Consider the following 14,504-nt stretch of genomic DNA (forward strand, 5'->3'; position numbering starts at 1 on the left):
CGGGAACCAGGCTCTGATTGGCCAGCGCAGCCGGTCCGGCCCTGGCGCACGTCGGTAGTCAGCTGCCGCGGCCTGGGGCTGGGATGTGACGGACTGCTGGTCCCGTCAGTGGCGTCTTCCCTGAGCGGCGGTGACTGCGGCGAGGGCGGCGTGGACAAGGCCAGCGGGCGCCATTGGCGACCGGCCGTGTCGGCCGCGGGATGAGGAAGCGGACCGAGCCCGTCGCCTTGGAGCATGAGCCCTGCGCCGCCTCGGGCTCGTCTTCCTCCGGCTCGGCCGCCGCGGTGCTGGACACCGACTGCAGCCTGAAGCGGAAACTGTGCCTGGCGGGCAAGGGACCGGGCGAGACGCGCAGCGCCGCGGACGCGGACATGAAGCGGGCGCTAGGCAGGTGAGGTGAGGCGCGGTGCAGGGGCGGTGCCCCCTTACCTGGCCTGCAGGTGAGGCCACACGCCGCCCCGAAATCCCCCAACCCTTCCATAAGTTATCTGCCTGAGGGAGCGCCCTACACCTATCCTCCATTTCCCTGGTATCTTCTTCCAACCTCCGGACGCCTTCCCCTCGGGATTCTCCCCTTTCTCTGAATCCCCACATCCCTTCCCCTGATGCCTGCCCTCCCGCAGGAGCGCTCCTGCCTGCATCCTCACGCCCCCAGTGTCCTCTTCTGGCCCCCGCACCCACTCACTCAGCACTCTGAACTCAGCCCCGTACCCCTATCCTTTTCCAGGTTAGCTATTGGGGGCCCCTTTAGTAACGGACTGCAGAAGCGTCTTTCCTAGGGACTTGGAGCTGAGGGGAAGTCACAACCCCGCGTGGAAGAATAGAGGGTGGGGTTGGGGAGGTGGAACGCGGAAGGGCGGTCGCCAGACCCTGAGAGCTCTGGCTCCAGGTGGATATTCTCTGCGTTGGACTCAAAACCCAGCGCCCTTCTCACTAGGTTGGCGTGTGCGGAAACTGACTCGTATTCCTTTCTCACTTCGGAAATTCTTCTGGGGTATCTAGTTGTCAGAAGTGGCATTCTCTGCTCAGAACTGCTAGACCTTTGGGAGAATGGTTAAATGAATTGTTGTGTCCAAGGGAACGGAAGGCTACACCGCATCCACAGCTGTTTGGGAGAAACCTGTCATTTGCTGTGCGAGTGGCTCCTGACGCTTGGAATTTGTCCACAGGAGTTGTCTCCTTGAGAGTCTCCGTAATGTTGGGAAATCATTTTGTGTGCTCCCTTTGCGTAGATGTAGATGAACGCGTTTATATAAAGCCGGTTTCAAAATAGAAATAGGAGTATATTTCACACGGGCAAATTTCTCTTTCGATAAGCTGGTTTCTTAATTATCTGGCTGTTTGTAGAACATATCATTCATTGGAATTTTGAAGTCCTGATGTTTTATGGCGTCGGAAGAAGTTAGTATATTCTCAATGTTGTAACTGAGTCATTTTATTTAGGGTCAGCTGGAATGCCCTTAATTGACACTGGCCACTTCAGTGTAAAATATTTATCCAGATAACCCCTAAAAATATCAACTACATTGTCTAAAAGATCGTTCAATTTAAAACATGAGTATTTGGATAAATAACTGAATGGCTCCTTCAAAATTTCAATTTCATTTCTTAAAAGATCATGAAATTAACCTATAGACTCTAAGTCATTGGTTCCCACAATCCTCCCCAAAAGTCAGGAACTGACAGTATTTTTGTTTTTGTATGAAATTATCTAGCAACTGGTCAATACTTTTCGTGAAACTAATGTGTTCTCTTTTCTGTGGAAAGGTTTATTTGCATTAAAAACTCATGATTAGCTTTAATGCACTTTTATTAACAGGCCTGGCATAACACTTAGATTGAGAAATTCTTTAAAGAAATCAAATTGTAATGCACAATAATGTTTGGAGAAACAATGCTGGCCTGACACCTTCCTTGAAAGAAGACCTATAAAGATTTGATTATTTTTATTTTTATATGGGAGACAGACATTTCAGTGATGCGCATATCCTTTGGATAAGCAAAAGGCTGTTAGGGGAATTAAAGAAAAGCAGAGGACAGAAAGGCCAAATTTGTGTTATACAATGGCTTCCTTCCCTATTGTGTATAATGCTCTTTTGTACATGCTCCTGCTTTGTTTTCTCCTTTATCTGGGTTTCTGCCCAAATGTCGCCTCCTCTGAGAAGCCTTCCTACATCCAAAATAGCCTCCATGCCACCCCCAATCCCTTATTCTGTTAGTTTTTCTTTATTGCACTGATCCCCTTACCTGACCTTGTAATTGCCTGCATACTTGACTTGTTTATGGGTTGTCTCCTCTTCCACAAGAATAGAAGCCCCACGAGAGTAGGGACATTGTTTTCTCCACCTCTGTTCTCTAGTGCCTGGCACATAGTAGGTGAGAGAAAATGCTTGTTAAATGAATGACTATCTAGGATAAATTCCCAGAAGTGGAATTGCTAGGCCAAGGCTGTGTGTTTATAACTTTGAAAGGTAGTGCCAAAGTGCCCTCCACAGAAGTTGTGATTTGTATTCCCTCCAGCAATGTCAGCTGCCTCCTCCAATATTGAATAGTATTGGATATTTTGATCTTTTCTGTTTAATTGATGAAAATGACATCTGATTTGTAGCTTTAATTTGCACTTCTTAATTGTGATGCTTTTTAAGCCTGTTATATACCTTTGGGATTGTTTTTATCTTTCATGACCCCCTTTTGTTTGGGTCCTCCTTGCATATTTCTTTTAACTCTCTCTTGTGTATATGTTCGAATATACAAAAGTAGAGAAGATGATATAATGAACCTCTTTGTATCCATCACTTTGTTTCAACAGTTTTCCATGTTTTGCCAATCTTGAATCATCTATCCCTTCTCCTCTCCATTATTTTTTTTTCAGGGTGAGGGACTAGGCTATTTTAAAATAAATGTTTTCATCCATAAATATTTCATAATATGTCTTGAACAAATAAGGACTTTTTGAAATATATATAACCCTAATGCTATTGTATTTATCAAAATTAACAATTGATTATCTATAATAATTTAATATTATCTAATATCCAGTCTACATACATCTCCCCAATTTTCTCAGAAATGTCTTTTTTAAGTTGATTTATTTCAAAATCTTGTACTTTTCTTAAGTTTATTCCTTGTTGTTTTATCTTTTTTGTTTTGATTAAAAATAGAATACTTTCCTATATATTCTTATTGTTATATTTAATAATTTTATAATTAGCAACTTATGTAATCTTAGTTTCTAGTAGTTTTTGCAGTTGGTTCTCTTGGATTTTCCAGGTATATCATCATGTTGGCTGCAAATAATAAGAATTTTGTCCTTTATTTTCTAATTTATGTCTCTAGTTTCTCTTTTCTGATTGGATTGTATGTTCAGAACAAGGTTAAATAATAGAGGTGATACTAGGTACTCTTGTCTTGTTCCTGACTTTAATGAGACTGCTTTTAGTTGTTTTTGCCACATGAATTATTTTACCAAGGGGTGTGTTGCTACCGATTTGTTTATTTTTAATCAGAAATGGTTGTTGAATTTTATCAAATGCTGTTTTAGCATCTCTGAAATGATCACGTAGATTTTTTTCCTTTGACCTCAGTTATAATAATGGACTTTATATTACTGAATCATCATTATTGAATCATCAGTGGTACCTCTGTTATCGTGTAGTCAGATCGTATTTATTAATAGTTTATTTACTAATTTAACACCATTAAGTCTGTAATTTATTTTTTTAATCCCATCTTTATCAAATTATTTTAGTGTTTTCTATAGCTTTATTAAAAGAGTTCTCTTTCTCTTTTTTAGCCAGTTTACTTTTGAAATGATCTGTTTCTTTAAATTTTGATAAGATTCCCCTATAAAACCAACTGAGCCTGGTTTTTTTTTTTGTTTGTTTATTTTTTGTTTGTTTGTTTAGAAATAGCACTTTAATAACTATTACAGATTCTTACATTTGTTATCTCTTTGTAGGTTCAGTTTTGCTCATTTATATGTTCATAGAAAACCATTTATTATATCTAGCTTTTTCCTCTGTACATGGAGCTATTTCCCTAGACTTGTTCCTTATTTTGCGTATAGTTTTTTCCCCCCTGTTTTTTTCTTGATTTAATCAAGCCAATGATATATCTAATACACATGCATTGGAGTGGATTTTTTTCAAAGAAAAAGTTTTTTTCCAAAGAAAATATATTTTGTTTATTAATTCTGGGAGACCAGGATGATACTGAGGACTCCAGAGATGTGAGAACATGTTTTGTCTGAAGGAGGCAGCAGCTACTGCACTCTCTCCTATTGTTGCCTGGCAGGAATGTGGGACCAGGGTGGCGGGATCTTCCAGTCTTTCTAGAAAAGTGGCTGGGTGTGTGTGTGTGTGTGTGTGTGTGTGTGTGTGTGAGATCTCTAACTTTTTAAACATTGGCAACTAATTCAGATGAAAACAACAACTTTGGAAGATAAAAGAAAATCCAGGTGCTTTTTTTTTTTAACTTCTGGACTAAAGTGTCATTTATAAAGGTAAATGTTTATCTAACTCATACATCAACCCTGCTGCACTCCACAAGAGGAGGAACTAGGTATTAATTTTGCTTTGCGTGTTGTCTGGTATGAGAAGGGGCTTGGCAAATGATAGTTTTTGTGGACCTTTCATGTTCTTTTCAGTATCCCTGGAGTTCTTGGGAATATACATTAAAGTCTTAAGTGGTCTAAATTGGACCCACAAAGGCAGTAATGAGATGTACAGGTCTGTGTGTTTCAGTCAACTAGTCTTTTATTCTTCCACTTCCAGCTCTCAGGCCAGATCTGCTGGATGACTGAGATCAGTGGGCTACATGGGAGGTGTCATAGCTGATGACCCTCGGATGTAAATACAGAAGAACTGAGACATCACCCTGCTTCCTCCTTAACCCAAAGGAAGGGACTTCATCTAGGGCTGCTCATGGCTTCACCATTACCCAGAAAGGTGGGTGGCTGAGGTTAACATCTTTCTCCTTTAACATCAGCCTTCCTGAGGGTGAATATTAAGTTCACCCTTTAAGCCTTTGCATGGCATTTCTTTATCCTTTCTTTACACATTGAAAAGATGAGAGTGTGTTCTGAGCTAGCTTTTATAGTTACAGTCTGCTCTTTTGCATTCCCCTTCTCTTTCTACTCCCCCAGAGTACAGTCTGCACCTGGACTGTGACAAACAAGGGGGCAGGCTTTATTATGGAGCCTTAGCAGGGGCCTTCTTTTTCTAATTGTGGTTTATCTTATCAAGGCCCCATTCCCGCCCTGGACCCAGGACCCTGGTACTTGGCTCTTTATTTGTGTCTCCATCTTTCGTGGGACTTTGTGTCTTGTATCTCTGCTTGCTTTCTAGTTCCTTTCAGCCAGTATGTACTCTCCCTTCTCAAGGGAGTGTCTGTCTTCTAACTTTGGGCAGACACTACTCACATGCGGGAGATATTTTTGGGTAGATTAAAAGCTCCTTAAACACTATCGTGGAGATGGCCTTAGAAAGAGGTATAGAAGATGGGTCATCTTTTCAGGGTTATGCTGACAGTGATGAAAACAGGATGTTGTTCCAGACTCATGATCCTCCTCCTTATCCCATTAGAGCATTTCCCTTGCCAAAATGAAGTCTATAGGGAAAATTTTACTGTAATATGATCTTGAAAACTGACAAATTAAGTAAACAGTCTTCACCCAGAGATGGTGCCTACAGAATTTGGGTGTCAGTGGATTTGTGCTTTGCCAGGGAGTTCTTTCAGCATGGAGAATGAGTAAGTCATTTGTCTCGTCCTGAACTAAACTGTGGCGTGGCATTGAGGACAGTGCGTGCCAACATGGGGAAGAGCGATAGCCAGGAAGCCTTAACTAAGATGTACCGTTAGCAGTAAGACCCATAATTTAAGCTTGGTCTCCATTGTAGTATCATTTGATATTTTAGAGGAAAGCTTGCTTAGATAACTGAGCCCTAAGTGAGTGTTTTCAGGTTCTATGGCTTGAAGTGAATTGCTTAACTTTCTGAGTTTGTAACTTCCTCTGTGATGTGGGGATAAAAATATCCTGTAGGATTGAGGTAAGTCTCAGGTGTATGAAAGAGTTGGGCACACAATGAGCACTCAATCAACGGCATCTTCGATTATGGTCACCCCATGATTATTACCAATATTATGAGTTGGAATATTGAGAAAGCTCTGTTAACTTAGGTTAAGAAACATTTACCCCTCATCCTTTTTTTTGCCCCCTAACTTATAGTATGTCTTCTTAGTCAGTTTTTGTGCATAATTACTTAATTTGTACATAAATACTGTTGGTATTAGAACATTTTAAACAATACTCTTTGGTTATTCAACACTTTTTTTCACGTATTCATTTAGCAGAGTTTGAGTCTCTGTCATGTACAGTAACTCTTCTAAGTGCTGAGGCTGTAGCAATGGATGCAGGTTATGTCATGTGGACTTTACATTCTGGCGGGGAAGACAGACGAAGAACAAATAAGTACGTGCTACCTCAAGGACTCGGGACCCTGAGGAGAAGAGTAGGGCCAATAAGGAGCAGCTGTGGTGTGTGTACGATCTGGGTGGCAGGAGACCTCTAATAGGGGACATATGAATGGAAGCCACTGGGTGGGTACTTTAGAGAAGAGGAATGCCTTGACATGTTATATGTCATTACCATGTCACTGACTGCTCTGATGAGGACAGACTAGAGGGATAGTTGGAGCAGGGGACCAGTTAGGAGTCATCCAGGCAACAGATGATGGGGGCTTGGGCTTGGGTTAGCTGTGGAGGTGAGAAGTGTTGCATTCTGGATCTGATTGGAAGCAGGTATCAACAGGAGTTGCTGAATGATCAGTATGAAAGAGCTAGGAGAGTCAGAGGAGGTTCATCAGTTCTCCTCTAAGCAGCCAGAAGAGTGGAGCTACTATATGCTGAAATGGAGCGATTGTGGGAAGAGAGAGTGCTTTAGGAGGTAATTAATTTTGTTTGGGCATAGTGAGGTGCTTTTAAACACATAAGTGGAGTAGATAGGAGTTGGAGTACAGGGGAGAGTTAGGGCAATATGGTGTTCAGGGTCATGACAGGGGTCACAGGCTGGGTGCTGGTTCCTGCATGGTGAGGGACTGGGAGAAAAGAAGGCTTAAGCCAAGGAGACCTGGAGGGAGTGAGCTAAGAGGATGGAGTCAAGGCAGCCACTTGAAGAAAGCCTGTTGCAGAGGAAAGCAAGATCTGCCACTGGATTTGGTGACATGCAGATCAGTGGGTGACAAGTGTAGTTAATTAGAGTGGTGGGAGCAAGAGCCTGATGGAGTAGCTCAAGGGAGAGGCAGGGAGAAGTATAGCTTTTTCAAGGAGTTTTACCATAAAGGGGCGCAGAAACGAAGAGGTAGCTAGAGTGGGAGGAAGTTTCTGACCAGTGCTGCTACAGGCCTGGGTATGTTCATGGGGCCAGTCCAGTAGGGAAAAGACTGACTGGCTCTGCAAGTGCTTTGGGTGTGATGTCTATGGGACCCAGTGCCCTAAGGTCAAGTGAAGTGTTCTCAGATAGGAAGGCAGGCCAAGGGTGCTGTGATGGTTCAGAGATTTGTTGGGGGAGCACTAGAAGTTGTCTTCTGGGTACTTCTGTTTTCTCTGTGAAGTCAGAGCAAGGTCACTTGCTAAGGGGAGAGGAATTGCTGCAGGTCTTTCCCTTTCAGTTCTCTACCTGGACCCAGTCTTAGCTCTCTGTCCTCAATCTGATCAGGCATTTCCTACCATATTTGCTAAATTCTCATTAACATGAACAATCAAACTGCTTAGCAAGGACTCTTCTTTCTGTCATGTAATGTTTCAAAAACTGATGACAGAATGCTTCTCACAGGAAGTCACTTCAGATGTGACTTGCTGTGTGTGTAAGAAACTTTGTGTGTTTTGCATAGTGCTATCTGTTTCTGGAGGGCCTGAGAAGGAAGGCAGTAGCTCCAGCACACATCCCAGTGAGAAGAGAGGGTTTAGAGCTGGGTTTGAGGTGCAGGTGGGATCAACATAACTGAGGTCAAGGTAGAGGGATTATGGGGGCAGGGGAAGGGACTAAGAAGTACAAATTGGTAGTTACAAAATAGTCATGGGGATGTAAAGTATAGCATAAGGAATATAGTCAGTAATATTGTAATAACTATGTATGGTGTCAGATGGGTACTAGATTTATCTGGATGATCACTTCGTAAATTTTATAAATGTCTAATCACTGTTGTACACTTGAAACTAATATTGTATGCTAATTATAATTAAAAATTATTTAAAGTATTTATAAATAAAATTAAATTTTAAAAAGATAGAGTGATTATGGGGACCTAGGCAAAATTCTTATCTCTCTGGTTTTGCTAATATGCAAAATAGCTAAGTTTCTAAACAGAATTTGTCTTGAGATGGTACATGTAGACTTCAGTTGTTTTAATCAGCTGTGATCTGTTTACCAGGTATGGAAATGTCCTGAGAAAGTAAAAAAGGAGAGAGTAGGTAGGTGGCTGTCAGTGTGAGGAGTTTCAGAAGTTTAAGACTCTTCATTTTGCAAAGATGAAGGCAGAGAAGGGGTATCAATGAAGGAATACAAGCACATCTCAGAAATGCTAGAATTTAGAATTTATTCTTGAAGCTTGAGAGAAGTTCCCCTGAGCTTTAAGGTGAAGAAAAGAAAGGTCATATTATTTTCAGTTCTTGTCAGACTTGTGGGATCGCCATGTAAGATTTAGATATATTGACTGAATTATTCATAACGGGAAGGGGAAAATGTTCAGTTCGTTTTGGTGCTATAGTTCAGGGCCCTAAAAGAGATACATGGCTTCATCCGTTTTTTTCTCCTATAGTGTAAAGGACAGAGACTCCCTACCCTTTTATCCTGACTTGTGCCATTCTGGTCCTGAAATACCTTGTCATTTTTACCCAAAAGTGGCCATAAGTTATTTACTCAGTAAGCAGTTGTCATACCAACAAAGGCCATGCAAGGAGGCACTGGGGACATAAAGATGAAAGAAGACAGTACCTATTCCCAGGGAGTTTGTTGGCTATCCATTTTTATGCATGGCAGCCATCAGCTCTTAATGCGCAAATATTTTTTTGACATCTATAGTAGAGAAAAAGTACAGGGATGGCTGGAGATGGTTAGTCTGATCTCACTTTCATCCTTTGTTGCTCTGACGTTTTATTTTATGCTGATTCATCTTCAGAGTAGCTCATATTTTAGGCTCTCACTTCATTACAGGATGTAATGCAGCCTGTCAGTACATCTCTAGAGTACTGAAGTATCTGTAGATATAAGAAAAACTCAAGAGTTTAGGGATATAGAACACTTCAACAAGGCATGTCATAGCAGGACCTACAAAAAGGAAAATAAGACCACCATTCTAGGACATTCGATATTTGGCTTAGAGGTCCAGAAGGAAGGGACTGTTACACAAGTGTAGGCCAGCTGGGAGCCTGCTAGTATAGCCCCAGGGCCTCAAGAGAAAGCTCCAGGGAGGTTCTGCAGGGATCAAGGCAGGGATCTCCAGTTGTGAGGCCACCCTTGGGGAATCAGTTGCCATGGTGAAAGTGGCCCCTGAGGCACCCTCTCTGGCTCCCTCTGCTTCTCTCTCATTTTAATTTTTTTCTGATTGTGAAAGTAAAAAAGATTTCTTAATCAAAATTTAAAACAGAGAAGATAATTAAGAAGATGGAATTCCCCTGAATAATTACTGTTTACGTTGTGGCAGATATCAAGGATATTGGTTGCATATTTGTTCTTTCATTCATCTAGCAAAAACTAGTTGAGGGCCTACTGTGCGATATGACTAAAATACAAGAGTTGTCTATGGCCATGCCACCCTGAACGTGCCCTATCTTGTCTGATCTCAGAAGCTAAGCAGGGTCGGGCCTGGTTAGTACTTGAATGGGAGACCATCTAGGAATACCAGGTGCTGTAGGCATTAAAACACACACACACACACACACACACACACACACACACACACACACACACACGAGTTGGAAAAGTCAGCCTTATGGAGCTTACATTCTCATGAAGGAGAGAGACAGCAAAAAGGTAGCAGGTAAATATACAGTAAAATTTCAAGGGATAGTACAGTGCTATGAAGAAAAATAAAACAAACTAGTGTTAAAACAAGACAACACGCCCAAAATGTCCCTGTGTCACCAAACCGAGTCTTAGTTTGGGCTCTCCCAGAAATGGAATCTTAAACCAGTCAAGTAATCTGCCTGACAGACCCCTATCATCCCCTAAAGGAAAGTAACCTTGCAACAACCAATCAACCTTTTTGCCTAGTACAACTTCATTGTTCCCACTCCCTTCTGTCTATAAAATCTCTCATTTTGTGCAGCTTCTCAGAGCTCCTTTCTATCTGCTAGATTGGATGGTGCCTGATTCATGAATTGCTGAATAAAGCCAATAAGTCTTCAAAATGTCCTGAGCTGAATTTTTATTTTTTAACAGTAGGTAATGCAGTTGTGTGTAAAGCACTTGAAAATGAGCTGTACTATAGTGGTCAAGCATTCTTGTCTCTGGCAGGACACGAGCTGTTCAACCATGTCAATGTCCCTATGATTTTCTGTTTTTTTTCCCCCTTCTGGGAACAGAGACATTTATGAATTGCTAATGAATATTTTATTAAGGCGTTAAAGTTTTCATTTCTGTTGAGTGAAATTATATTCCCAATACTGGCTGTTCAAATAAGATTTTGAAGATTGTTCTTAAGGTTATAACCTAAGAAGAATTTAATCTAACTTTTAGTCTCAGGGAATGAATCTTGGCATTACTCTTTTTACCTTCTGAGAGAATATAACGAGATACTATAATGGAATATATATATCTATACACATATATATGATATAATGAAATATATATTATATAAAAATATTACATAAAATACATATTATGGAATATATCCGTTAATATAATGGCATAAAACCAAAAACACTCTTCCTTAATAATTTTGATGGCTACAGTAATGGAGGAATTAGTAAACACCTGATATAGATACATTTTAAAAAGTATAGAACTTCCACTTCTGGCCAAGATGGAATAACAGGGACTAAATTTACCCTGAAATAATCAAAACAACAAAAAACAGACAAAATTCATGAAACAAAAGTTTTCAAAACACTGGGTAGCAGCAACAAGAGACAGTAATCTCCAAGAGGTGGCAAATAAGGTGAGCCCTGCGATGACCCTAGCTTACTTCAGGGAGAGAGTTTCCCCACAGCAACACAGGATGGGGGAAATTGATGTGGAGCCTGGTACACTCCCTGAGTTGTGGATAAGGAGCTGAGAGTCTAGGGAAACCAATGTGCCTATGGTTTATAGAACAGAGGACCAGAGAGGAGACAGGCACAGAGACAGCTGTAGAGGGGCCACCTTGCATATTCAGAGCACTGCCCAGCACATGTATATGAGGAAGCTGCCTGAGGCTGGGGAAAGAACTTTCTGTAAGGTTTGGATGGGACAGTTCCAGGGCTCTCTAAGAAGACCATAATTCCCAGGACACTGCATAAAACACTCAGGAACATCATGCTTCAGTAATGGCTCCTAGAATGAGCACTGCCCTGGACCCACCTAACGAGACCCAGAAGAATCAAACTGTTTTCAAGTAACTTAACTGCAATTTAGAATAAGATTCAATAATATTTATAGGAATATAAAAATATTCAGCACCCAAAAAAGTAAGGCATCAAATCACATGTTTAGCATCAAATCAAAGATTACCAGATGTATTAGTTTGTTCAGGCTGCCATAACAAAGTACCACAGACTGAATGGCTGAAACAACAGAAATTGTTTCATAGTTTTGGAGGCTAGAAGTCTGAGGTGAAGTCGTTGACACCATTGGTTTCTTCTGAGGCCACTTGCCTAGGCTTGTAGATGGCCATCTTCTTCCTGAATCTTTGGTCTTTCCTCTGTGTGTATGTTTACTGTAATGACCAAATTTTAACTTATTTACCTCTTCAAAGACTATCTCTAAATACAGCCACATTCTGAAGTACTAGGAGTTAGGGCTTTAACATATGAGTTTGGGGTGGGAGGACACAGTTTAGTCTATAACACCAAGCATTCAAAGAGACAGAAAAATATGACCTATAGTACAAAGAATAATCCATCAGTGGAAACCAACCCAGAACTGACACAAATTCCAGAGTTAGTAAAGAAGAACATTGAAACAGTTATTACAACTATATTCCCTATGTTCAAAAGTTGAGTAGCCGTGGAAGATAGGAAAATTACCCAAATCAGACTTCTAAAGATGAAAACTACAATGTGTAATATGAAAGATACGCTGAAGGGCATTAATGGCAAATTAGACACTAGAAGAAAAGATTCAACGATCCAACATGAAACACAGAAAAAATAATTTAAAAAATTTTCAGAAGCAGCACTGAGCTGTGGAACAACTTCAGGCAGCCTAATATGTGGATAATTCGATCCCTAAAGAAGCAGAGGAGAGAGAGAGAAAATAGTTGAAGAAATAATGGTCAGAAACTTTCCAAGCTTGATGAAAACTATAAACTCACTAAGGTCAGTGAATCACCCCCCAACACACACACACACACACACACACACACACACACACACACACACACACACACTCACACAAAATGAAGAAATTGCATCAAGGCACATCATAATCAGTTTGCTCAAAACCAGTAATAAAGAAAAAAATCTTAAACAGCAGCCAGAGGAAAAAAAGATATGTATGGAGGAACAAAGATGCAGGCAAGAGCAGACTTCTTGTCAGAAAAAAAAAAGCAAGCAAGATGTCAGCAACAAAGATGCAGGCAAGAGCAGACTTCTTGTCAGAAAAAAAAAAGCAAGCAAGATGGAGCAACATCTTTCAAGCACTGGACCTCCCTGCCACCCAACACACACAACCCTCCCCCCACCCCCAAAACACTGTCCACCTAGAATTCTTTACCACAGAGACTTAAAAGAAGTTTTCACCCATATGAAAGCTGAGAGAATTCATTACCAGTAGACCCACACTGCAAAGAAGAATGTCCTTCAGGCAGAAGAAAAATTAGATGAAAATCTGAATCTTCACAAATGAAGAACACTGGAAATGACCGTGAAAATATATATAAGCTATTTTTATTAATATAACTGCTTCATGAAGTTCATATATAAAATTCCTGACAACAAATACATTTAACCCAGGAGGGAATAAATGGCAGTACACTCTTGTATGGTTCTTATATGTGAAATGATATAATTTTACTTGGAAGTAAACTATGATAGAGATGGATACTATAAACATCAAAGCAACCACTAAAATATTAGAAAAAATTAATAACCCAACCAAAGAAATAAAATGGAATTTTAAATGCTTGATTAACTCAAAGGAAGGCAGAAAAAGAGGAAAAGGGGAACAAAGAAGATGGAACAAATAGAAAACGAATAGCAAGATAGTCTACATACCCTATTAAAAGGCAGAGATTATCAGATTGGGTAAACAATAGCCAACTAAATACCTACCAAAAAAGACATTTTAAGTATAACACAGAAAGGTTAATAGTAAAAGAATGGGTAAAAATACACTTACACACACTGCGATAACACTGGTCAAAAGGTAGCTGGTGTGGCCATATTAATATCACACCAAGTAGATTTCAGAGCAAAGATATAACCAGAGATAAAGAAGATAATGTCATAATGACAAAGGGATGAATTAATCGAGAGGACATAACAATCCTAAACATTTATGTACATAATTGATGGAGTTTCAAAATACATAATGCAAAAATAGAACTGCAAGGAAAATAAAGATATCTACAATTATAGTCAGAGATTTCAATAACTCACAGAAGTAGGAGGCAGATGATTAGGACTTGACCAATACTATCCACCAACTTAACTTGATTAACGGCCCCTGGAACAACAGCAGATAGATATTCTCCTGAAGCATGTATGGAACATTTACCAGATAGAACATTCTAAGCCATAAAACAAATCTCAGTAATTTAAAAGAACTTAACTCATGTAAATTCTGTTCTCTGACCACAGAGAATTAAATGAGAAATCAGTAATAGAAAGTTCCCAACACATTTGAGAACTGAATAACACTTGAATAAACTATGGATTAAGGAAGAATTTGATCAATGAGTAAATTAGAAAGTTTGAACTGAATGAGAATAAAGACGTGTATGCCTCCACTAAAGCATCCTTGGGGAATTTATAGCACTAAATGCCTATAGCTTCAGCTGCCATATTAAGAAACTAAAAAAAAAAAAAAAATGAACAAATTAAACCCAAAGTAAGCAGAAAAAAAAGTATATAATAAAGATCAAATCAGAAATCAAAATAGAAAATAATGTTAATAGGTTTAATCTGTAATAGACAAAATCTGGAAACAACTCAAATGTACCACTCTGGTACAGGATTGTTGGTAGTGGGAGAGGTTTTATATGTCCTTGGGGTAGAGGTATATGATAATCTCTGTACCTTTTGCTCAGTTTTGCTGTGAAACTAAAACTATTCTAAAATGTTTTCTTTTTGTTGAGGAATAAACTATT

At 40.0% G+C, this 14,504-nt stretch overlaps 1 protein-coding gene and 1 pseudogene across 3 annotated transcripts in view; both read left to right on the plus strand.

The window, feature by feature from the left end:
- Window positions 1-27: 27 nt before the first annotated feature.
- ABHD12 (abhydrolase domain containing 12) overlaps window positions 28-14,504 on the plus strand; it is a 60,794-nt gene continuing 46,317 nt past the window's right edge. For 2 of the 3 annotated variants that reach the window (XM_011377999.2, XM_023522040.1), the window contains exon 1: window positions 28-391. In XM_011377999.2, the coding sequence (XP_011376301.1) occupies window positions 201-391 (191 nt within the window). In that variant the 5' untranslated portion in view covers window positions 28-200. The remainder of the gene's footprint in view (window positions 392-14,504) is intronic. The other variant, XM_011377998.2, reaches the window with a different exon arrangement.
- Window positions 9,796-9,914, plus strand: LOC111730684 (annotated as a pseudogene).

This window comes from Pteropus vampyrus, unplaced genomic scaffold (genome assembly GCF_000151845.1).
Source record: "Pteropus vampyrus isolate Shadow unplaced genomic scaffold, Pvam_2.0 Scaffold327, whole genome shotgun sequence".
Classification (NCBI taxonomy): Eukaryota; Metazoa; Chordata; class Mammalia; order Chiroptera; family Pteropodidae; genus Pteropus; species Pteropus vampyrus.